General features: G+C 40.0%; 2 protein-coding genes across 4 annotated transcripts in view; one reads left to right on the forward strand and one right to left on the reverse strand.

Moving 5' to 3' along the window:
- The first annotated feature begins 296 nt into the window (after positions 1–296).
- tgs1 (trimethylguanosine synthase 1) lies at positions 297–14,851 on the forward strand. Of its 3 annotated transcripts, XR_006358303.1 has the most exons (16): positions 297–514; positions 1,098–1,165; positions 2,644–2,753; positions 3,424–3,514; positions 3,758–3,838; positions 3,981–4,511; positions 6,516–6,639; positions 6,761–6,883; positions 7,617–7,755; positions 8,622–8,961; positions 9,046–9,201; positions 10,535–10,681; positions 11,169–11,385; positions 12,115–12,193; positions 12,862–13,037; positions 13,210–14,851. XR_006358303.1 is itself a non-coding variant. In XM_044014830.1 (15 exons), the coding sequence occupies exons 1-15, from the start codon at positions 387–389 to the stop codon at positions 12,976–12,978; spliced, it is 2,451 nt and encodes an 816-aa protein (XP_043870765.1). In that variant the 5' UTR covers positions 297–386; the 3' UTR covers positions 12,979–14,851. The 3 variants fall into 3 exon arrangements, 2 of the variants coding, with proteins under 2 accessions (XP_043870765.1, XP_043870766.1); XM_044014830.1 differs by having other exon boundaries at positions 12,862–14,851; XM_044014831.1 differs by having other exon boundaries at positions 6,797–6,883; positions 12,862–14,851.
- Positions 14,852–16,240: 1,389 nt separating this feature from the next.
- Positions 16,241–24,734, reverse strand: part of LOC122759821 (contactin-associated protein-like 2) — a 29,379-nt gene continuing 20,885 nt past the window's right edge. The window contains exons 14-20 of the mRNA XM_044014827.1: positions 22,732–22,968; positions 22,413–22,646; positions 22,178–22,311; positions 20,738–20,831; positions 18,697–18,927; positions 18,541–18,615; positions 16,241–17,087 (exon numbers count right to left, since the gene is read on the reverse strand). Coding sequence (XP_043870762.1) covers positions 16,888–17,087; positions 18,541–18,615; positions 18,697–18,927; positions 20,738–20,831; positions 22,178–22,311; positions 22,413–22,646; positions 22,732–22,968 — 1,205 coding nt within the window. The 3' untranslated portion in view covers positions 16,241–16,887. The remainder of the gene's footprint in view (positions 17,088–18,540; positions 18,616–18,696; positions 18,928–20,737; positions 20,832–22,177; positions 22,312–22,412; positions 22,647–22,731; positions 22,969–24,734) is intronic.

Raw genomic sequence — 24,734 nt, forward strand, 5'->3', positions numbered from 1 at the left:
ATAAAATAAAGTTTCGACATTAATGGGAACTTTGTGTAACTGGGTGGTGGAGAATAACGAGGAGGAGCACAACTGTAGCCAATGACCCACTACATTACCCAGCGTTACAATATCGTTTATTTATTTATTTAAATCCAGATTGTAGTCAAATAATAAAAGAAAAACCCTGAATTTCTGCAGAAAAGGGTGAGTCCTTGCATCACGGTTTTCAGTCTCTGAGATCTGATATTTCCACAGCGGTTGTTACGACAACACCATACCTTTATTTTGAAAGGAGTCGCTGCGGAAGTGTTGTGAAGAAGCGCAGCCATGCTGCTCCGGGTTCAGTGCTGAACTGTCCAGCGTGTGTTTGAGGCTCGTCTCGTCTCGTCTCGTCTCGTCTCGTCATGATGCTTGAGAGGAGCAGAGTGACGGTGGTGGCGGAGCTGTTGTTCAGCAGAAGGAAGCAGAGCTGTGAAGACGCTGAGGAGCAGGAGGAGACCGTTCACTGTCTCTGCTCCAGAGCCTTCGTTCAGTGAGTATCTCTCTCTCTCTCTCTCTCTCTTTCTCTCACTCTGTGTGTTTCACTTGTGTTTCTGTCTTGTGTGGGAACAGCACAAGTCATATGAAATTCAATTTCTAATATGGATCACAGTGCAGTGCAGTAGAAATGCAACAGATAATCACTAAATGAGCTCCTTCCACATGCCTAAAGACAGTTATGCCAACAGAGAGAGGATAAGCAGGGCAATATTCACAACATGTAAACAAAGTGTTTGTTGTTCTGCCATAGATTTGTGCACAATTTCTGGTGATTGTGAGCAGAAAGTTAAGTTAGACTAAATTACTTTAGTTTTGTTTCATTTCTATGATCTGCTTTTTTTCTGAATGACAACTGAATGAACATCCTTCTGCTGACTGGTGATTCCATAATTTCTGCCAGGGGTTTTATGTTAACTATACTAAAGCATGTACAATCTATCAATTACAATCTGGTCAATTACAATTATCCTTCCAGTTGTTCCAGTAATATCATGAATCACTATTGTTTTGTTGAGGTTAATGCTGACAGGAAATGTTCATGCCATGTTGTATTTGTGTTGTGTTCTTGTGTCTAGGGACCGGGAGCTGTACCGCTCTGACAACAGACTGCTGTCCTCTGCACTGATTCACACTGCGGTCCACGGTTTGTTTGTCATCATCTCAAAATCACGTGTTACTTTTGATCACAAGTCATAAGTGTTTCTTTATTACCTCATGTACTGTACATATAAAATGTTTATTTGAAGTCCATGAAAACCAAACTATTTTAATTTTAAAGTCATTCTGAAGTCATATTAATATTAGGGATGTACAATATTATTGGCATATTGATATTCGCTTTTAATACATTTGGCTTTACAGAAGAGAACAGAGATGAGAAAGGCTGTTTTTACGATTTCTTTCCTAATTTCTACTGTTGTTGTTAAGTGATCGCCGATCACGATCAGTTAGGATATTTTCTCCAACCACATTTCTTCCTCAAAGATGATGGTTCCCCGCTATCCTTCCAGTTGTTAATAATGCGTTTGACAGTTCTTAACCCAATTTTAGTCGTTTCTGTAATGTAACATCTTTTCCACGACCATGTGATGTGTTTTTCGGCATGGTTGTTTAAGAAATGAGAAGCTGCTCATTGTATCAGTTGGGGTTAAATAACTTGTTGTCAGCTGAAAGATACTCGCCCATGCAGTAATTATCCAATAGGAGGCTCTTACCTATTTGCTTAGTTAAATCCAGGTGGTGACTTTTTTTTGGCCAAGCAGTGTATGTCCATGTTTATTCATGGTAGAACTGTGTGAGGTCAATAAGGCGTGGTATGTCATGGCATCATGGTCACATGAGTATACAGTGTGAGCACGAAAAACAAAAGAAACCCTGGCATTTTTTTAAAATTTAAATGGACTTTACTGTGTAGTAGTATTGTCTGCTACGACGCACATGCAGAACTGATTGTGCTCCAGGAACAGATCGAGTACTGACAGAGGCCACACTGTCTTGTGCTTCCATGTTTCTACAACAAACCATTCAGAGAGTTTATTTTGAAGTGGAAGCTCATTACAAAAATAATAAATCCAAAATCCTTTGTAGGCCACCGTAGTCCCAATACACTTTCAGGAGTGTTGTCCCAATATGCAGTTTCACCATAAGATGTCATGTTACAGTGTAGACCAGAGGTCAGGGGTCGGCAAGTAACTTTGGCCTAGGGCCAATATTTGCTTCACCCCACAGCTTTGGGAGTGAAGTATTGTTGTTGGTGGCTCTGTGTGTCTGTCTGTCTATTTGTTTGTGTTTCCACACTTGCCAATTTGACCAGCAGAGGCCACCAGAGGCTTTTTGCGTCAATGGGGTCAATTAAATACTGGGCCAAAAAGTTGTATCTTCATTGGGCAAAAAATTCAGCAAATTTAAGAGAGGTGTTGGTTTAAAAAAAAGTAACTTGAATTTGCCACAGACTGTTACTTGTGTCTTAAAATTGTTTACATTTGTTTTCAATTTCAATTTATTGTAATTAAAATGTATTTTTAATATCTACCTGGCAACCTGGTTGCAGGTTTTGGCCTGTGGGCCACCAGTTGTTGACCAGTGCCCTAGACCAGTAACAGCAATGTGTAATACTTACAGAATCCAGTGAGGAGGAGGGGGAGGAGGAGGTGTTGGATGAAGAGGCTCAGCTGATGGTCAGCATGGGTCTGCCTCTAGCCTTCGTCAGCTCCTCTGACCTAAAGAGAGCAGTAAGTCCAACCTGCATGTGCTGTTATTACTGTTTCACTGGATCTGAAATATCCTGCTTAGCACCATTTCCTCACAGTAAGAAGATTCCTAGTTCAAATCCTGTCCTTTGTGTGTGCAGTTCGCATTCTACCCACAGTATATGTGGGTTGAACATACTATAGCTTCTTCCCTCTGTCTAAAGACATGCAGATTGTTAGTAGGTCCATTGGAGATTAGGGCTGCAACTAATGATTATTTTCACAATTCATTAATCTGACAATTAGTTTCTCTGAGTGTTTCCCGAACCTCAAAATTATGTGTTCTTAAATGTAAGTCTCACAAGTATTCGTTTCAATGATTTCTTGGTTTTATGGAGGAAAGGAACCAGAAAATCTTAGTAATAAGTGTAAGATCATTTAATACAGATCATAAAGAGTAGATATTCCAGAGAAACCACCTGTGTGCAGCTTTATATCCACATATATCAGGATTGTACCTAAAAACACCCAGATATTATTTATAAGCCATATCGGCCAGCCTTATTAACTAAAGGATTCATCGTTGCATTGCATTGGCAATTCTAAATTGGCCGCAGGTGTGAACAAAAGTGTGAATGAAAATAATCAAGAGAACTTGATCTTGACCTGTGTCTGCTGGTGCTGAATGAGCCGGTTCTTGTTCATGTGACAGGGCAGGAGGTCACAGAGGAAGACTGACACTTACTCTGAAGATCCAGATGAAGAGGAGAAAGATGACAAACAGATGCAGGACAACAGCAAAGGTGAATCACTTCACTTATTCATGTACATGAGAAATATGTCTAAACAGAAGGATTATCATGAGATTAGAGAATATTCAACCAAGCAGCCGAGTCCTCATAGTTATAAGTGAGTTAGGTTGTGAAGCTGCAGTTTATATCAACATGATCTTCTGCTTTGTAACCTCCTTCCACAGATATTAGACATCAGTAGCACCACTGCAATTGATTCTTTGTAAGAAGGCAATCTCTGATTGTTTTTTCCAGCCAAAAAGCAAGAAGAGTCTGATCCACTGGAGGAAGAAGAAGTAGCAGGGAACCACAGTACTGGCTGGGAAACCTACTGGGGTAAGCAGGAGGACATGAAACGGAGTATTGTATCGGCTCATCTCTAGCGTTAATATGTTACAGTGATGAAAATGAGTCAGATCAAACCATTCAGTACTGTTGCTGTTGCATTTTCTCTCTGTTTGCTGTGTTTGCACCGAAGCTCAACAGGGTGAAGCTCTTCTGTGGAGCAGCTGGCTGAATAAACACCCAGAGACGGAGCTGCTGTTGGCGGAAGATCAAGCAACAGCCACTGCTCCATGGGACAACACGGAAAGTAAAGCAGAGTGGGACAAACATGCTGCAGACATGTACTACTCCTACTGGGAGCAGTACTGTTACTGGGCTGCACAGGGCTGGACCACTGATCAGTCTGTCTGTACTGGGAACACTGGTGGAGAAACAGCTGCAGGTGTGATGGACAGAGGCTCAGTGGAATGGAATGATGGACAGACTGGAGCTGAGAGCCAAAACAGAGAAGAAGATGACATCGAGGTTTTGAAAGACCAGTTTGAACAGAGCTGCACATTAGAAGCAGTTGGAAGCTCTGTGACGGACTCAGAGAAACACACGAGTGTGGCTGATGTCACAGAGCAGTCAGAGGAACAGCTCTGCTGCTCTGATTCTCCGTCTGATGAGAAGGATTGCAAACAACCCACACATAACGTCCCACAGAACACAGCCAAACATACAGGTAATAATAATTAATTTGTTCTTCATGCTCTGTAGTATTAAAGTATAGTTTTGGGATGTCATAAGAATTCAGATGCATTCAGATGCCTTCTTGAAAGGTGGTTGAACAGATTAGTGGTAATATTTCAGGAGTCGTCGACTTCTGACTATGACACATTGCAATCAAAATCACTCTCTGCACTGCTTTTGTTGTTAAAGGGTAACTCAGCATTGAGGTTTGAGGTGGAGACAGATAATGACAGATATGTGCTGTGTTTACAGTGCCCTCCTGTCGTATTGGAACAGTGAGGCCAACTCCTTTATTTCTGCCGTAGAATGAACACATTTGGGTTTGATATCAAAAGAAGAATATGAGACACGAGATGAACATTTCATCTTTCACTTCCAGGTATTCTGATCTGACACACAACATAGAAGATGGCATTATTTGTAATGGATCGCAACATTTTTCATGTGAGCAAAAGTATTGGAACAGACAGACTTAAAAAGGATTAAAGTGAATAAGACTTAATATTTAGTTGCATATCCTTAGATTTCAATAAGTGCATCAAACCTGTGACTCACTGACATCACCAAACCTTTGCATTCTTCTGCCGGGATGCTCTTCCAGGCTTTCACTGCATCACCAAACCTTTGCATTCTTCTGCCGGGATGCTCTTCCAGGCTTTCACTGCAGCCTCTTTCAGTTGTTGTTTGTTTTGGGGCTGTACTGCATTCAGTCTCCTCTTTAGCAGGTCAGACACAGCTCTATAGGGTTTAAGTGTGGACAGTGACTTGGCCAGTCTAAGACCTTGTGATGAACTCCTTTGTGTGTTTGGCGTTATCTCGCTGCATGGTGAAGGATCTCCCACTCATCTTAAAATTGGCAGACAAATGTTTCTGTAGACTTCTGAGTTCATGTTGCTGAGCCCATCTCAGAGGAGTCTAAAATAAAATAATAAAATAATAAAAGTGTGTACCAGTGACGCTGCTTCTCATTTGCATTGAATTTGGGAACTGGGAGTGCTGAGTTTACTGCATTCCACTTGAGAAATGTGAAACAGAAATGTCTTTTTATCTCTTGTTAGTGTAGTTGCAGGCTCATAACTTAATGCAAAACCAGCTCAGTATCAACAACCATCCCCAAAATCATCACTCACTCTCCTCCTTCTCGCTCCGCCATCTCACCTTGTTCTGCTGTTACAGTGCCCTCTAGTGACAACAACCAATACAGCACGTTAACTGCAACAAATACACAATCTGAAGTAACACTAAATCGACTTTCAGTCAATGTGATTATTATTCTTTGCTGAACAACCAGGACATTTGTGTTCAGCCATCACTATTTCCCTCTTACATTAGCGACAGTTTACATACATGGCGTTCTCCGCACAACAGCATAGCAACTTTTCTACTGTTAAAAATGATATAACACTGTGTGATATGATAGACTGTATGATAGATTTACTGTGAAGTGCTATTAATGGTAAAAGAAGCTGTTTGTTTGGTAGATCTTGGAATTCTCACTCTGGGTTTGATGAGGTTGCTCAGAGTTGGAACTCCTAGTTCAGGAGCCTCTCCCTCATCGGGGCACCCGTGACCTCGGACATTCCGAGTTCTGACTACAGCTGTGAAGATTTGCACCTGGATCAACAAATAGCATTACTACATACACATATACACTTACACCTGAAAAAGTGTTTTAGGGGTTTAGTCCTAGTGATTTATTTCAATGTGCCACAAGGTGGAACCTTTATCTTCCCAGTCATTTGAGGACCTCATGATTTGTCTTATTTATAATTTTAGTTTTTCACTTTTTTTTACTGAAAATGTTTCCTGTGTTGCAAAACACAACTTTGATGCCACAAAACGCTAATTTCATGTCACAGATATTGTGTGATTCATGGATTCATGCATCTTATCTTGGACCTCTAGTTTGAATTAATAATACATGTGGGATCATGCAAATCTACTCATGAATGAGTCTTTTTTTACTAAATATCTGTGATACCATGTTTGGGCTTAGGTTCCCAGCAAGCTACTGGCAGCCATGACAGACAGCGAGGCTTAGCGAATAAGATGTCAGACAGAGAAGATGATGATGATGATGACAAACCACCAGGAGGAGGACACGCTAAAATTAAACGCAGGTGATGTTCATATTCACTGGGGAGAGCAAACACTCAGAACCCCTCATGCATGTTGGGGTGTGGAGATTATGAAAATAAGTGACAAATGATTTAGTAATGCATTATTGATTCATTGTTGCAGTCCTGGTTTAGTCTTGACTCAGTGTTGTGTGTTCAGTCATGAGCTGGATGTGGAGGAGACTCCTCATCTGACGCCTGAGGAAGCTTGGCATAAACTGGGACTCAAACGCAATCCAGAGCCCATGTGAGTCTGATCATCATTCCATCTCCATTTGTATATGAAGTACTGTGCAAAAGTTTCAGGCACCACCAGCTTTGTTGTTTTTTTCTGTCTGTCAAATTCTGTGATCATTGGAATTTGGAATGAAATGATGCGACTTAAAGCTGGTCTTATATATTAGCGTCAATGAGTTGACTCATGCAACATGTGTATGTAATGCTCAAAGCATGTCTTCAATAAACCTGGCTTAATAGACGTTTTTTACAGCAGATATTTCTTTAAATTAAATAGTTGGACAAAAACAGGATTTACCAGTAACATTAATTAAGGTTCCACTCCAGTATTAACAGAGCTGTGTTATTGTTCAAGTGTAAGGGTAGATCACGCTAAATACTTGACACCTGTAGAGAATGTTTTTTTTTTTAACAAAAAAAAACAACAACAAAAAACTGCATAGATATTTTCTGTATGTGTGCCAGTAAAGTGAAATAGAAATAATTATCCTCTATTGTCGTTATAGCATTGCTAATACAACAAATCTAATGGTGGCCTAAGACTTCTGCACAGTACTGTATATATTTGGATTCCTAATGGTCAAAGTGTATATATGCACAATATCAACAGAATAAAGATGAATTCAAACTGGATACTTGACATTTACACATTTCTGTGTTTTTTTGACTGGGACAGCTTGAGATTAGCAACATCAGTACTAAATACAACATGTAAACATGTGTGTCCTTGCATGTGTATCCAGGTTCGACAGTGTGTTGAGCTTTAAAGACAGTGCTGGACCAAAGCGTCAGAGGTGGACAAAGAGACTCACTCACAAGATCGACAAACACACCCACTTCTCAGAGGACACACACTCACCTGCTTGCTCCACTCTCGTCAAGGTACTTCCCTGTTGTGGTTTGACACTCTGTCTGGCAGAGTGGTTACAGATGAAGGAGTCATATTTGACTGTGTTGTGTGATATCAGTGCAGCTCAGTAGAATTCAGGTTCACGTTTACTGTGGATGTTTTCCGGCTCCTCCTGGTGGCTCTTCGTATCTATACATTCTATCATTATACATATAACAGCCTTGTTTGTCCTAGAGCAGCCATTCCCAGATGCTGGCTCAGGACCCACCAAAGGGTCTCAGGAGATCTTTTTTTCCAGTCTTTTACTCACAGTAATTATTATATAATACATGTGTAAACTAAAGTATTGATTTTTTCATCAAACGCATCTGGTCTCTGGTACCATTGAAAGTAGTGTTTCCATAATCATTATATGACTTAATACCAAGGCTGAAACAATGACTCTATAAATCAAAGTACTTTGATAATCAGTTTTTTTTCAGCTTCTTAAATGTGAATATTTTCTGGTTTCAGGGCTTCATATCACAAAGAGATCTTAAAAACGAGATAATTTTCATAGATAAAAGAAAGACAGATGAATTGATCACAGAGGTGATTAGTACAATACATGTCTTACCTACAGCTGCTTTAAAGGGTTGGAAACTTTCTGCAAATGTCTTTGGTGACACAGAAAAAGGCCACGATTTATCTGTGAATCCCGATCATTCTCCTCACGTCTACATTCATCTGTGTCCTGGAGAAAGACACATAACCTCAATCACTCCTGGCAACCTCAAACGATGGCACTGCACAAAGTTGTGTTGTGTGTCGTCAACACTAGAAAAGAGCTACATGCACTACATACAAACCTTATGGGTCACTCGTCACGACTAACAAGTGAAGTGTGTTTCCTTCACAGGTCCAAGACTTCCTCAGAAAGAGTCAGGCAGAGACACAAGTGAGTCCATGTGACCAGACTGAGACAACAGAGAGGACATCACAGGAATGTGAGGACGCTTTTCTGTCTGTGAGACAGAAGGAGACGGAGAGTGCTGAGAGAGGAGGTGAAGAGACTGTGGAAGAAAAGAGCTGTAGTTCTGTGTGCAGTTCAGATGCAGAGAGGAGGCAGAGCAGCGCTCTGGATAAAGACAGGAAGGAAGAGGATGAAGAGGAGGAGGAGCAGGAGCAGCCTGGTCGAGAGATAACGTGTCCAGAAATCCCTGTCTTCCTCCTGTGTGAGGAAGCCAAAGATGACAGCGGTGAGCACTGGGCACAGAATGTGTCACATGACCCTGACGGGGACAGTACAGAACTGCAGTGTAATAACAAACAAATGTGTTTAGAATTTAGTGTGAAAGATGGAAAGAGGAAGACCAGGAAGCAGAGGAGGAAGCAGCAGGCCCCTGCAGACATGGCAGTTAAACCTGAGCTGGCCAAATACTGGGCTCAACGTTACAGACTCTTCTCTCGCTTTGATGAAGGGATCAAACTGGACAGAGGTCAGTCTCCCAACACGTCATTTCACTGCCTTAACAACCAAACACTCTATCAGATTTCTTTGATACTTGGCTGGGATGATAAATGCTTTATCTACGTGGTCATCATACAGTAGTGTTTTATTCAGTGCCATAAGGAATAGTTGTCAGTCTTTTCAGGACTGCGATGCAAGGTAAAGGATAGGGATGCGCGATATTATCGGCCAATTATGGCTTTAAAGTGTGCCGGATGATCCCCTGATGTGACTAATGACGAAAACAGTAGGCTGAATAAGCTGCTGCCTCCTTGGATACACAGTATGTAACATCACTATATGTTATCAGCCCAAAGAAACCCGAGTATATGTTAAAAAAAGTCCAATATTGGGCATACCTAGTAAATATCAGTGGGGTTTTTATTATTTAGTGTTTTGTCAGCACAACAGTGCAGCAGGGCACATTTTCTTCCTGCTCAATCCAGCTGTAAGCAACATTTATAAACATTATAACCAAGTTATAAACAGTCAAGACAAACAGAAACCGCTTAACATATGTCAAATATGTGTAAAGCAGCAATTACAAAAATAATAAAGTGACTAGAAGGGTGAGACCTCCTCACTGCCTTAATATAACACAACATAACACGGCTCCACTGTTTGGTAAAGGTGGATTTTTGGAGCCTTAGTAAATATGTGCTCCATCCCATGTATTATATGTGGTTTCAGCCACCTACTTGTTAAACACAAAAATATCATGATTTGGGTTTTAAAATGTGTAAAGATGTCAGCAAACATGATGTCCCCCAGTGTATGTATGTATGTATGTATGTATATGTATATAGATATAGATATATAGATGGATATATATAGATATATACACATCTATTTATGTATAGATATGTATATATGTGTATGTATATATATATATATATATATATATATATATATATATACATACACATATATATAGGTTTGTATATATATGTGTGTGTGTGTGTGTGTATGTATACATATATATGTATATATGTATATATATATATATATATATATATATATATATATATATATATATATATATATATATATATATATATATATATATATATACATATAGAAAGCAAACACTTAACACACACTTTAGTTTAGTTTTTTAACATGACATACATGTATCCATAAATGGTTTCACCATGGTAGTAGTAGTAGTATGGAAAAACTCACGCCATATGACTTCCTGTGAAGTCAGTGAGCTATTCTGTGTAACTGAACTTACACAGAATAGGTTTTTCTCAGAAAAGTGACGAGTTGCTGCTGTAAAAACCACACACGCACACGCACACACACACACATTTGTGTTGCAGAGGGTTGGTTCTCGGTGACTCCAGAGAGGATTGCTGAGCACATCGCCCTCAGAGTGAAGCAGAGCTTCTGTGACTCACAGCTCGTCATCGACGCTTTCTGTGGTGTCGGAGGAAATGCCATCCAGTTTGCCCTCACTGGGAAGAGAGGTCAGCCCTGTGTGTGTGTGTATGTGATCTGTTTGACTTTGATTAGATCAAATATAAAATAACTCAAGTTCATTTCAAATAACTGTAGTCAGGAGCTTTTAAAACAGTCATAAAACGGCAAAGAAAGCAATGCAATGAGGAGAAGACATGGAACAAGTGCAAAAACCAATCAAAGGAGATTTGAAAAGTGTTTATTACAATTAGAGTCCATTATTTTCTCAATGAATTGATTTGGGTTTGGTCCATAAAATGTTGAAAATGTTCTCAAATGTCTTGTTTTGTCCACAAACCAAGAATCTTCAGTTGATTTCTTTGTTATATGGAGCAAAGAAACCAAAAAATAATCACCTTTAAGAAGCTGAAAAATCAGAAAACTTTGTTCACGGTAATAGTTTGTGATAAATGTAGAAATACGTTGATGGCGGATTCATAGTTGCAGCCCCACACTACACTGTTTGACTGACAGCTCCTTCAATCTTCCTCTCAGTCCTAGCCGTTGACATCGACCCCGTGCGTCTGAACCTCGCGCGGCACAACGCTGCAGTTTACGGCGTGGATCATCTCATCGACTTCCTGCAAGGTGACTTCCTTCAGCTGGCGCCCCGTCTCCGTGGTGATGTGGTCTTCCTGTCTCCTCCATGGGGGGGACCAGACTATCTGACTGCTGACGTGTTTGACATCAGGACCATGATGGAGCCTGATGGATATCCTTTCATGTAGAAGTATGATAAAGTATGTGTTTTCAACTTGTCGTGCTGTCACAACGACATAAACACCTGTTGCTTCAGAGAGAAATGTTTAAAATAATGTGCTGTGAACCTGCGTCGTCTCCAGTCAGCATCAAAACTCCACTGCAGTTTAGTTTGTTTGTTGTCCTGTGATTAAAAACACAGTAGTATCCAGCTGCAGCGCGGGTGTAACAGAAGTTTAGAACTGATTGATTGATTTTTTTTAACTTTATTCAGACAAATAAACTTACAACAGTAATTACCGTTACAATAAACCTTAAAAATAAACCTTTATTGTAAAATGATGGCATGTCAGTAACCACTTTTTAAGATGTTGAAGGTTCTGTATAGCTTAAAATTGTAATAAAATATTATTTGTCGTAATGAAACACTTTTGAAGGTGCTGCTCGCTATTGGCTTATATTTACTGTTGTATATGAATTGGTTGATGTTTTGCTTCAAACAGCAAAAGTTCCTTCCTTCATGTAGGCCGAGCTAGCTTTCTCTTTGTTTCTTCTTCTTCTTCACTTTCAGTGTGTAAACAAAGTTTTTTATCAAAAATAACTTGTGTCAGCTCGATCCCACTCTAAAAACATGGCGGTCCAAAATGGCTGCCTCTGTGTAGAAGTGAACCCGCTCCTGATCCGTATAAAAGGCTCATTCTGTGCTCATGAAAACAACACTTTTTCCCTTAACTGTTGACACGTTTCAGATTTTTCGTCTGGCCAAACTGATATCACACAACATCGTGTACTTCCTTCCTCGCAACGCTGACATGGATCAGGTCTGTGTGTGCGCGTCCTTCCTGATTTCATGTCCTAAGTATTAAAGGTGTTTGATATTGACATGGCGCGACAAGATGGTTGCCTCCATAAAACAAGACTTTTGCCTAGTACGTATAAACAGGTGATTCTGAAAGTGGTTCCACACTGTCCCACACTGTTTGTAGTGTTGTTATCAGTCTAGCCCGGGTGACTGAGTTTGTATTCGTGTTTTTTCCCCATTTCTCTCTGGAATGCAGTGAACTCATTCCCAGCTCCGACTTCCAGAAGCATCAGGCTGTTTATAAGGATCTACACTGTAAAAACAGCCCTACCAGCATTAAGCTAAATATGTTTGAAATTTATTTGTTTTTTCTTGTTTTAAGAAAAAGAATCTGCCGATGGGATAAACAGATCTTGCTTAGCTAGAATAATGACACCAAGCTTGTCATTCTACAGCTACTTTCAGACTGAACCGTTCCTTAAAATGAGGGAAAACAGACAAAACCAAGAAGAAACTGAAGATGAGTCTTCCTTTACGTGATACCATTGGAACGTCTGTTTATTTCTGTTTTAAATGTACCCACATCTGTGAGGGAAATGCATATGAGATTCTTCACATTTTACAGTTGAGTTAAATGAACGATGACCTTTATATCAAGTACGTCTGTGTGTGTGTGTGTCTGCTCAGATCGCCTCTCTGGCTGGTGCAGGAGGGAAGGTGGAGGTGGAGCAGAACCTTCTCAACAACAAGCTGAAGACCGTGACCGCTTACTTTGGCAGCTTGATTGGATCAGACAGTCAGTGACCACCGTGTCAGGATTTCTTCTTCTTTCGTCACAGTGAATCTGATGATCACATGTCTAAGTGAGCGACGGCCCATGTTTTTATGAATGTGTTGGGATAAGCTAAGACTTAAAAAGAGAGTTTTACCTTTTTTTATCTATTTTTTATCTATTTTTATCATTCTTCTATGTTTTAAATTTGAACCAATACATTTTTTTTAGAGCCTGTTGTGTTTGTGATCATCATTTTTTAGGGTAAATAGACCTGGCTCGTTGAAAGTGAACAATCTCATTCTCGCCTCGTCTCACGAGACACGAGGAAGAGGACGGCCAAACGTGACTGTTCTCTGATTGGCTGTTTGACTGAGGCTCTGACTCTGGCTGCAGTCATGGTTATGAGGGAGCGACTGAGTGTGTTCACGCAACCATACCTGTTGTTGAATGTTTAATGAATTTATTCAAAGTTTATAAAATTAATGGTGAACACGATTATGACTTTTAACTGTGGATATAATGAATAAGAGTTACCATAATTGTTCATTTTGTTTCCAAAGTATTTTCACTGTATATAAGTCCTTCCATTGTGGAACATTAACACATTAAAATGTAAATAAATGAAACGATATTTGCAGTTTATGTGGATCCAAAGATGGACATGACTCCTAAAGCGTTGTTCTTCATGTACACGTGACTTCATTGAAGTCGTTCCATATTTCAAACAAAAGTTTTTTGATAATGTCACAGTTGACCTGGACATACTGCAGGAAGTAACATGTCATTATTGTAGCTGATTAAATATGAAAACACGTTCATTTATCACCTTGTGCTCGCTCTAAATCAGACAGCAACTCCTAACTAAACTAAGTATCTTGTAGTTTTTTCAAAGCCACATGGAGCCGCTGCAGAGAGGCCGAACAATTACATGCTCTCAATTCTGGGTCAATGAGAAAAGCACAAAAGACTGAGAAGCCAGTGTTAAAAACAATAGCGAGGCAACGTTTTATACACAGAACATGAAGAAAAAAAGCAACGTGCTGCTCGGGAGGCTTTATCAAAACAACTGTGTCATTCAGGGTCCAAACAGCATGCCGTTACAGAGCAGCGCAGTCCAAACAATACAGAGGCAGTACAATCAGAAGTCAGGAATATTCAGCCACAGGTTTTATACGTTTTCATCTCGCGTCAAACAAGGTCGATAAGAAACGTTGTGAAGCAGTGTGAGTCCTTGCAGTCCACTGAGCTGTGACACGTCAAGTTATATATTTAGACAATCTCTTTTGATCATAAGTTCGGAGTGTTGTTTTCTTTATGGTTTCTTTTTTGATCTTTATGAACAATACGTTTCACTCTAAATTGACCGTCAGTGTGACAGTGGACAGTTGTTGTCTCTGTGTCCCTGTGATGGACAGGTGACCTGTCCAGGATGTGACCCCCACCTCACCCTATGTCTGGGATTGGCACCAGCACCCCTGCAACCCTCATGGGGAGGATAAAGCAGGAGAATGATGAATGAGTGAGTGAGTTTATTATTACATTATTAGTGTTGACCATTATCAAGTCATTTTGATCCAATTGTGTTGAACTCAGATCTTCTGATACTTGAGAAGAAAAGCAGCCATGTGTAAATGTGTGTTTGGTTTGCACCTCTGTCCTTAAGACGTAAACATACTTATTTTAGTCTTGTTTTTCGGGATTGTGCTGCTTGGCTGTGTCAACAATGTTATTATGTTATTAACATGTACTTTCAGTATTTAATTTCTGCAAAGCACATTTAATTTAATGGCCACCCTGTATGAGTTTGTGCCATGACAGTGGATTTGTCTTGTTCTTGTGTTCAAATGCCAAACCCTCTATCCTCAGCTTTGAAGCCAGAGCAATAAACTGAGGCTGCATTTACACTGCATGGTGCAAGTTGTGATCTTTGCCTCCCATGTGGCAAAAATCATCATAGGAGTCATGACGACGGTGTGAGCGGGCAAAAAAGCACATGGTGTCAGATCAGATTCAGTGGAATTAAATCAGATATGTGCATTTGTGTGCAGATCAAATATTTCACTGTCAATGTCACACTGCTTCCTTAAAAATAAGATAGTGACAAAATAAAATAGAATGTACAATAAATGAACACACTCTCCTTCAACCAGTGCAACGGAGGACAAAGGCTCAAACCAGTGGACTCATTTTCACATGAGTAGCCACTGGTGTAAATGCAGGTTTCAGATATGGGTCATTTTAGAAAGACAATGAAAGCTGGTCCTTCAGTGTAAATACAATCCCTATCTTTGTGTTCCCCTAAATGTATCCCCAACCTATCTTTGTCATTGACATTCCAAGTAAAAATGATACTATTACTACTACTGGTATAATAATGTGATATCTGGATTGGACCTAAGCAGTGAATCAAACTCTTGTGGACTGACAGGACTCAGCTCAGTCTTCAAAACCTTAACTTGGCTTGTAACCAGAAGGTTGCCAGTTCAAGTCCCCACCAGGTCAAAAGGGCTGGAGTACCCCTGAGCAAGGTACCCAACCCCCATTGCTCCCCGGGCGCTACTCAGTGTGGCAGCCCACTGTTCCTAATTCTAGGATGGGTCAAAATGCAGAGAATAATTTCCCTAAGGGGATTAAAAAGTATCTAAAATAAAACCTGAACCCTCTCCAGCAAAAAGTAAAAAAAAAATCATAAGGACACACGGTCAGATATGTGGATGCAAAAACATAAGAGTATTTTGTTTCCTTTTTTTCCTTCAGGTCTTATTAGTCACTAGGATGCACACACACACACACACACACATGTTGGACATTCATGACTTGAGAGGACATTGCATTGACTTACATTCATTTGCTGGAGACTTACTCTAACTAACCTTAACCACAATTACTACTGGCCTAACCCAAACCCTGACCCTAACCTCAACCTAACCTTAAAACATATCTTCACCTTAAAACGTAGTCATTTACGTTGTGGGGACCTTCACCACAGTAGCCCTTAACTTAAGCAGTTCCTCACATAAATGAGGTTCTGCCTCATTAGGACAGGTTTTGGTCTCCATTAGGACTACTGGTCAGTGCTTTTGACAGAAAAATGGTCAAAAGAGGTAAGAAACACAAAAACACACACATTCTTGTACAGCAGACACTCACAAGCATTTCCAAACCTTAACCATCACAACTAAAGGGTTAACCCCTAACCCTTAACCTAAACTAAAACCAAGCCTTAACAGTCAAAATGATGACAAATGCAATATAAAATATGGAAAATGCAATAAATGAATGAGGACTTGCTACAGATGTGGAGGTTTATTGGAAACAATGGGAGTAATATTCCACTGTAAAGTGCTGTGAGAGCACATGCATAAAGACATTTGACAGAAATATCAAATCAAATCCTGTATCCTTCTTTTTTTTCAAGGATTCTTCCTTGGATCATGCCCCACCTTCCACAAAAGTTCTATAGTTTTTATGTGATCTTGCTACCAGACAGACAGACGGCACTGAAAACACAACCTCCTCTGCAGAGGTCTAAGTCTGACATTTCAGCACATCGCACAAAGGCAGACAGATCTTGTGAAAAAATATATGACTCAAATTAATAAAGAAATAAATTACAAAAATCATATTTAACAAATAAATAAATAAATAAAAGCTAATGAACACATTCAGTCTTTTACTTCATGGCACTGTCGTCCTCTACATCCTGCAAACCTGTCACCATGTCCATCGTAAATCAAGTTAAAAGCACGGCCACATGGGCTCGGCCAGGCCGCGCTCCGCCCTTGCACACGCTCACTGTTCATGCCAACCTGTGACCATAAATGAAATGAACTGCTCGGCACTTCAAGGCTTCCACAAGAGGGGGTCACCTCGCCTCATGTTGCTACTACTCCCTATGCTTAGAAAACTACATACAGTCCGTCCTAAAGGTGTCGGCTTCAGATGAACCACTCCTTCTTGCTCTCTTCGATGGTTTCGGTGAAGGCCGGATCGTTGACGATGATTGCGGCGTCAGCGCAGTCTGCAGACTCCGCCCCCTTGGCTTCGTTGGTGTGGTAGGAGCCTTTGTGACGGAACATGTGGCGGATGACAAACACCATGATGCAGAGGACGATGAAGATCACAATGGAGATGATACCTGGAAAAAAGCACAATGAGCATGAGCTGAAGTAAATGTGATGCAGCAGAGGTCACACCCTGCACAGAGGTCACTAGTCCATCACAGAGGTCACACCCTGGACTAAACAATTTATGGCAGGTTCAGGGATTTTAGATAAAATGAAGTTATATTACTTTCTTAGTAGTTATTTTCATTTTAGCTTATTCTTATTCTTTTGTGCTTATTCTTAGACAATAAACATTTTATGTTATCGTTCATTTTATTAGTTCTTATCAGACACATACATGTTTTAATGTGTTACCTCTATCGGTGACAGTATACAGTTTATTCTATAGAATAAACATTTGAATCTAAAAACACTGGCTGTGCATTGATAGTTGATCCTGTGCATGATTTTTTACATGAATGTTTAGACACGACTGATTAGTTATCATTTCAACAATCAACAAAGTGTCACACGTCATCATCTACACACATTACACACAGAATAAACAGACAGAGTTCACTGAGTTAATCCATGTAACCATTCATTACTGTCACTGATTGTGTTGTGGAAGCTGTGGAGGGAGGAAGAGGGAGGAAGAAGATGCCGGTGTTCCGACGAGTGCGCACCGGCATCGCCTTTCTCTTCTGATTAAACTTTTTTGTAGTTATTTCGTTATCGTATGGATTAAAATCTGATAAAGAAAATGTTCTACTCACTATTCAAGTCCCATTTTCTTACAACAAATGAGTTGGTAACTTTATTTTGGAGCGTTTAAAACATTATAGACTGACGTGTGTTCATGTGTTCATGTCAGCAGCTGTGTGTCTATTTACATCGCTGTGTTACATAAAGAAAATATTAATCTGTGGAAAATTAATTTCTGTAATATGCTCAAAGTAAGTACCGTAAATTTCGGCCTATAAGCCGCTACTTTTTTCCCACACTTTGAACCCTGCGGCCTATACAACAGTGCGGCTAATTTATAGATTTTTACTGGCTAACGGCCACTGGGGGGCACTCTCTAGCAGTAAACGCAAAAGTGAGACTGACACGGGGAAAGATTATGCGCTGAAGATGAAGACTTCAGTGGCTTTAGTGCGCAAGAAGAAGATGAAGATAGCGACCAATGACTTTTCTGGTAGGCAAATTTTTTTTTTTTCTAACCAGTCGTGTTGGCGCAGTGTTTTATTATCGAACCATCCAGGCATGTTGATGCCGTCTCTTGCTGTTTTATTTTCTAAACATGCAGGCATGTTCACCTTGTGTTTAAGTTAAGTGTGTAGTTTTAAGTGTCTAAGAGTTTGCGCAGTGTACGCCATCTTTTTGTGCGTACGCACGGTTTATACATGAGGCCCCAGAGCTTTGAACTCACTTGCTTTCTTTTTTTCCAAATTCAGTTTGAATTTTAGGAACAACAAGATCCAATGAACAAAGATCCCTAATTTGACCAACCTGTGGATGAAAAGCAATTATCAAAGGATCTACCTCCAATTATTGCAAAGTTGCGATCCACTCCATCATCACTGCCTTTGTTGTCATTGAGGGGGAAAACAGCTCCAGCTGTGGACAAAAACAACCATGTTTACATTCTGACAGAAACTCTCCACTCTATTCACAACTATAATCTCTCTATGTGTGTACCTGCTTCTACGTGCCAGGGGTCACTGGCAGAGGCCATGGGGGAGATGGTCAGGGGTGACGCTCCGCAATTGGATGGGACCAGAATCCCATGGGTGCTGACAGGTGCTGCCAGTCCAGAGCGCAGTGCAGCTTTCAAAGGTGCCACGCTGTTAAACTGAACTCTGGACAGACAGCCCACGAAGCCCGGAGTGTTGTAGCGCTCGATCAGAATTGGGTCGATCTGTCCAGTTTCTACAAGAAACATGTTGAATCCAAAAATAAGTCAAATCTCAGAGGAGGAGAGAATGTGTTAATGCATGCCAAAAATATTTTAGTGTAAAGGAGGGAACACGTAATGAACGAAAAGATCATTAAAAGCATGGCACCTGACCACTTTTTAATGTAATAATAATATATATTATTATAATAACAACAATAATTTATGAGGACTAATGACTCATTAATCCAAATAGATCACGTGTCTGATCTGATAATCAGATGCAGAACTCCATGTATCCAAAACTACAGTTCAATCTAGGGCTGCAAGTGAAGATTATTTTCATAAATGATTTGATTATTTTCTTATGGGATTTGATCATGTTCTCAAATCTTTTGTTTTCTCCACAAACCAAAATTATTCATTTTTAGTGATTTCTTTGTTAATATGACGCAATCAATTTGGCCCGCTACACTACATCCTCCAGCACCTGGACTCCGCAGAAACCTACGCCAGGATCCTGTTTGTGGATTTCAGCTCTGCCTTTAACACCATCATCCCAGCTCTGCTTCAGGAGAAGCTCTCTCAGCTGAGTGTGCCTGACTCCACTTGTAGGTGGATACCTACAAGCTCAACGCTCTAAAGACAGTGGAGATGGTTGTGGACTTCAGGAACAACCCAGCCTCACCTGCCCCCATCACCCTCTGTGAATCCACAAAGGGAGTCACAGAGTCTCTTTCCGTTTCCTGGGAACTATCATCTCCCAGGACTTCAGGTGGGAGCTGAACATCAGCTCCCTCATCAAGAAAGCCCAGCAGAGGATGTACTTCCTGCGGCAGCTGAAGAAATTCAACCTGCCAAAGACGATGATGGTGCACTTCTACTCCTACATCATTTGAGTACATCCTCACCTCTTCCATCACCATATGGTACACTGCTGTCACCGCCAAGGACAAAGGCAGACTGCAGCGTGTCATTCGGTCTGCAGAGAAGGTGATTGGCTGCAATCTTCCATCTCTCCAGGACCTGTTCGCCTCCAGGACTCTGAGGCGTGCAGGAAAGATTGTGGCTGATCCCTCCCACCCCGGACACAAAGTCTTTGAGACACTCCCCTCTGGCAGGAGGCTGCGGTCCATCAGGACCAGAACCTCACGCCACAACAGTTTTTTCCCGTGTGCTACTACAATCAACAAGGCCTGGAGCCCCCCCGACACTCTCTGACTCTTCACACTCCACCTCTGCCTCTACATGTCACATTGATATTGCATCCATAATTCTATGCGTTACATTGACGTTGTTACTGTAAAAATCTGCACATTTTATATATGAGTGAACTTGACTTAATTACAAAACAACCATTCATTGATTATATAATTATTTGCCCTTCTACAATGTACTGTACGGTATGACATGCTGTATGAAAATTGATTTGAATAATGTTTCTTATTATTATTGTTTGATCTATTTGGACTATTTTAATTATTGATTATTGAGTATTTTGTGTTATTTTTATTATTATCATTATTATTATTATCAATAATAATAATGATAATAATAAAAACAAGCGATCTGATTTGCTCAACGTAACTGAACAATGTTGGTTTGTGGACATTTGAGAACATCATTATTTCAAACAGCAAGAAAAACACTATTTTCTATCAAACACAGTTACAACGTTTGTAATCGAAATTGCAGCTTTATCATACTATGATTGTGAATTTCTCTGTGAGATGAATAAAGTATCTATCTATCGATCTGATGTAGCAGTGCCTAAATATGGGCCATATTACAGTTTATTTTGACTTTTAAACTATCATTTCCAAAAGCTAGACTCTACACACTTACCAAAGACCTTTCCAAGAAAGATACTTTTGACCAAGTTGAAGTGGGTGTCTGAGGACTCAGGCAGACTGTATGTGTACACTGGGTAGTGGTCCAGCTGGAGAACATAGACAGTGCAAAGGAATAGTGAAAACTTCAATCACAGCCACCAACAACAAAATCTCTGATTCATCCACCAACATCCGGTGTGTTCCGTCACTGAAATGAGTCCCAGTTTTCTATGGTAACTGGTGAAATTTAACATATGGGAACATTAACATATGTTTCAACCTCAAAAGAGATGTGATTTAATATCTTCTTCTACACAGAAAACGTTGTCGTATGAAAGCAAAAGTTTCAAATTAACCCCAGTTCTGATTAGAATGATATACAATCAGGTTGTGCATTACATTTTAAGTTTAAAGTCATTTAGAGTTAAACTGACTCTTTTAATGTTATTTTATCACTACAGATATCACAATACAACAATGTGATGCAACAATGTTTGTATTTCCCAAATAATAATAAAAGTCGCTAAATATTCACACAGAAACGTCACAAATTGTAAACGTAAACAAATAGACATTCTGTCTCTATTATTATAACACTGTCTCCTCTGTTTTGTGGTATAACTTAAATAACAGAATAAAGTTCTGTGCCTGAAATCTTTAAGCCCTCTTGTTGACGGGATTGATCAGATGGACTATATTTCATAATCATAAGAAAATCTAAATTAAAATGACAGCGAAAAATAGACTGCAATGGATTTTTTACAACCCTATCTGTCAAGTGCAACCGCTGCGCAGGACTATGGTCACCCTGAAACTTATTTCACTGTGGTCCTTCTTCCTCGGTGCTAGCTTGGTGCTAGCTCGGTGCTAGCTGTGAACGCATGTGCAGTGTGTGATATGAATCTTGTGCTCAATACACAATGCCCTGTGATGTATTTTTGACAGTTATGTGACAGCTGTAGATTTGTATTCATAACTGTGTGTCCATATTTTTTTGTGTGTCTAAATGTATTTTGGCTTTATTGATCTTACTATAGAACTACAATTACCATGAGGTCTCACTGTGGCCACAGGTGTAGGAAGAGGTTAAATAATTAAACAAAATTAACTGAAACAAACAAAAAACTAAAAAGTTTTAATAACTGAGAAAAAAAAATCAGGCATACAACAGATCCGTCCAGAAAGTATTTTGGCAGCTGTAGTGTATCTACATAAAAGCTACATAGATGACATAGATGATATCTCACTGTGTGTGTGTGTGTGTGTGAAAGAGATCAAGGTGCAAACTATTTGTGATGAGGCCTTTGCAACATTATAAATAATATTTGCCGTCTTTTGACCGACTGACCAAATCCACTATATATATATTTTTATTTTGCCCGTGGGTCAGCCCACAGAGCATCTCTACATGCTGGGTCTAGGGCCACAAGGGTCAATCACAGTCAGTACTAACCTGTAGTCGAATCTCTCTCAGCTTTCTTGTTATGTTGACAGAGTGTGGCTGTCCATTGGCCATGTTACGATGGTCCACATCAATGGTGTGAGGTTCTGTCAGTCCTCCAAGGCTGTAGCGGATCTGAAGAGTGCCTGAAAAGTCATTTTGACAGGATGATCATGTAACAGCAGCTCCCAAAATGAACTTTTTTATATCAGAAAAATGAAATATAATAATGTGGAGGAGAGCCCACCATTGTGTCTGAGGACCACAGCCAGGTAGTCTTGAGTCCTAGAACTGATGTAGACCAGGATGCTCGGAGTGCTGGAGGTGCTGAAGCTGAACACCAGCTCCTCCTCGGTCAGGTTGGCCTCACTGGGAACAGGCACACCTGACAAACTCTTCCCTTCCCGCGACGCAAAAGCTCCCGCCTCTGACAGGAAGTCATAACGCACCAAGGTCCCCGTCTCGAAATAGCCACCCACATCTATCGCACAAACACATGAAACAATGAATATGGCGGAAACATTAATGTGAACAGCACAGATCCACTTCAGCGCCTGAAGCCGTACCTTCAGTGCAGTAGGGTCCATCGTACGCAGTGAGGGAGCAGTCGCACGAGTATCCATTGTACTGCTCCACACACTTCCCTCTGTTCCTGCAGTGCATCCCATAGCTGTTGCAGTGACCCTGACAGCCTGGACTCACAGCTAGAGTCATCTCGGCCCTCCCCTCTAGGTCAAAGGTCACACCATTTATCTTCAGTGCCCGCATGCAGCCCAGGAAACCCCTCTGACCACTCGAGGCACCTGGATAATTATAAATGAAGAAGTGCATTAGTTCAGTCAGCTGGTTTATGACTAATACTACTAATGATAATAATAATGATAATAACAATAATAATAATAACTCATTTCATTTATGGGTGTCTTTTAAGACACTGAAGGACACCTTCCAGAATAAAAAAAATAATAATATAAACAATAACACAAAGCAGATACAAACAAAAACTTTAATATGACAAAACTTAAATTTTAACGCTTACAATTTAATTTCAATTCCATTCAATTTTATTTGTATAGCGCCAAATCATGTACATGGACAACATCAAGGAGAGCAGAGAACCCCAACAGTTCACACAATGAGCAAACACTAGGCATCAGTGGAGAGAAAAAACTCCCTCTTAACAGGAAAAATCTCTGACAGAACCAGGCTCACAGATGTGCAGCATCTGCCTCGACCGATTGGGGCGAAAGGAAAATGGGGGATAGAGGAGAGATGGGGGACAGAAAGGGGGTAGAGAAAGGACAAGAGTGAGATGAGGTAGAGACAGAAGTGAGAGAGAGACCAGGAGCAGATACACAACAACTGTATCAAGTTACAAGTTCAATGATATCGACTTTTAATAATAGCAATAATAACGGTGATGATATGTCTGATATGGATAGCCTCGAAAACTGGATCTTGATCCTGCAACCTGCAAAATGAGAATACAGAGAGAGAGAGAGAGAGGGAAGGAAGGAAAGACACAAACTAGGGAGAGAAAGAGACAAGGTTAATGACATATAAAAAGTCATATTCATACCCTGAGTGTGAGAGAGTATTTTTTTTTTTTATTTCTCCTTTATTTAACCAGATAAAAGACCCATTGAGATCAAGATCTCTTTCACAAGGGCGACCTAGCCAAGAAAGGCAGCAGCACACATCATAGTTAAATAAAAAACAAGAAGGCAGCAACTGCAATACAAACATAGACAGTAACAGGTAGAGAAAGGTCACAGTAAAAATTTTAAGAACACAGGCACTGTTCGATAGATTTTTGTTGTCTATCTTTTAAGATGGAGCGGAAAGCTCCATATAGCTGTGTGTCATCTGCATAACAATGAAAGTGTATGTTGTGCTTTCTAATAATGTTCCCTTGAGGAAGCATATATATATATATATATATATATATATATATATATATATATATATATATATATATATATATATATATATATATATATATATATAAAAATATACATATATACATATATATATACATATACATATACATATATACATACATATATATATATCTATCTATATATATGTAAGGTAAAAAGTATAGGCCCAAGCACTGAACCTTGTGGAACTCCACAATTAACTTTTGTTTGTAGTGAGGCTTTATCATTAACATGAACAAACTGGAATCTATCAGATAAGTACGATTTAAACCAGCAGAGGGCAGCACCTGTGATATCAAGAGTCTGCTCTAATCTCTGCAGTAGAATATTATGGTTCAGTGGAGCTGTGGCTCTGTGTCAGCCTGGCTACAGTGCTGAAAAGAAACCTGTGATTATTCTTATTTTCTTCAATTAAAGAAAAATAATAGGTAACTCTAGCTTTGTGTAGGGCTTTTTTGTAAGCTACAAAACCATCTTTCCAAGCTATATAAAATTCCTCTAGGTTTTAAGAGCGCGATTATTGGAGTTAAACCATGGTGCTCATATCATCTGATTCACCACTTTCTTTTTCAGAGGGGCAACGCAGTGGCTGTACTATCAACAATGTTATCTATGAGGGTGGGAGTAAA

The sequence above is a fragment of the Solea senegalensis genome, unplaced genomic scaffold (assembly GCF_019176455.1).
Source record: "Solea senegalensis isolate Sse05_10M unplaced genomic scaffold, IFAPA_SoseM_1 scf7180000012418, whole genome shotgun sequence".
In the NCBI taxonomy this organism is placed as follows: Eukaryota; Metazoa; Chordata; class Actinopteri; order Pleuronectiformes; family Soleidae; genus Solea; species Solea senegalensis.

Excerpts from the sequence above, each read along its gene's own strand:
- tgs1 (XM_044014830.1), top strand. The coding sequence starts at position 387 with ATGATGCTTGAGAGGAGCAGAGTGACGGTGGTGGCGGAGCTGTTGTTC. Across the intron at positions 1,166-2,643 it reads GATTCACACTGCGGTCCACG|AATCCAGTGAGGAGGAGGGG; the intron begins GTTTGTTTGTCA and ends TAATACTTACAG. Across the intron at positions 10,682-11,168 it reads TGCCCTCACTGGGAAGAGAG|TCCTAGCCGTTGACATCGAC; the intron begins GTCAGCCCTGTG and ends TCTTCCTCTCAG.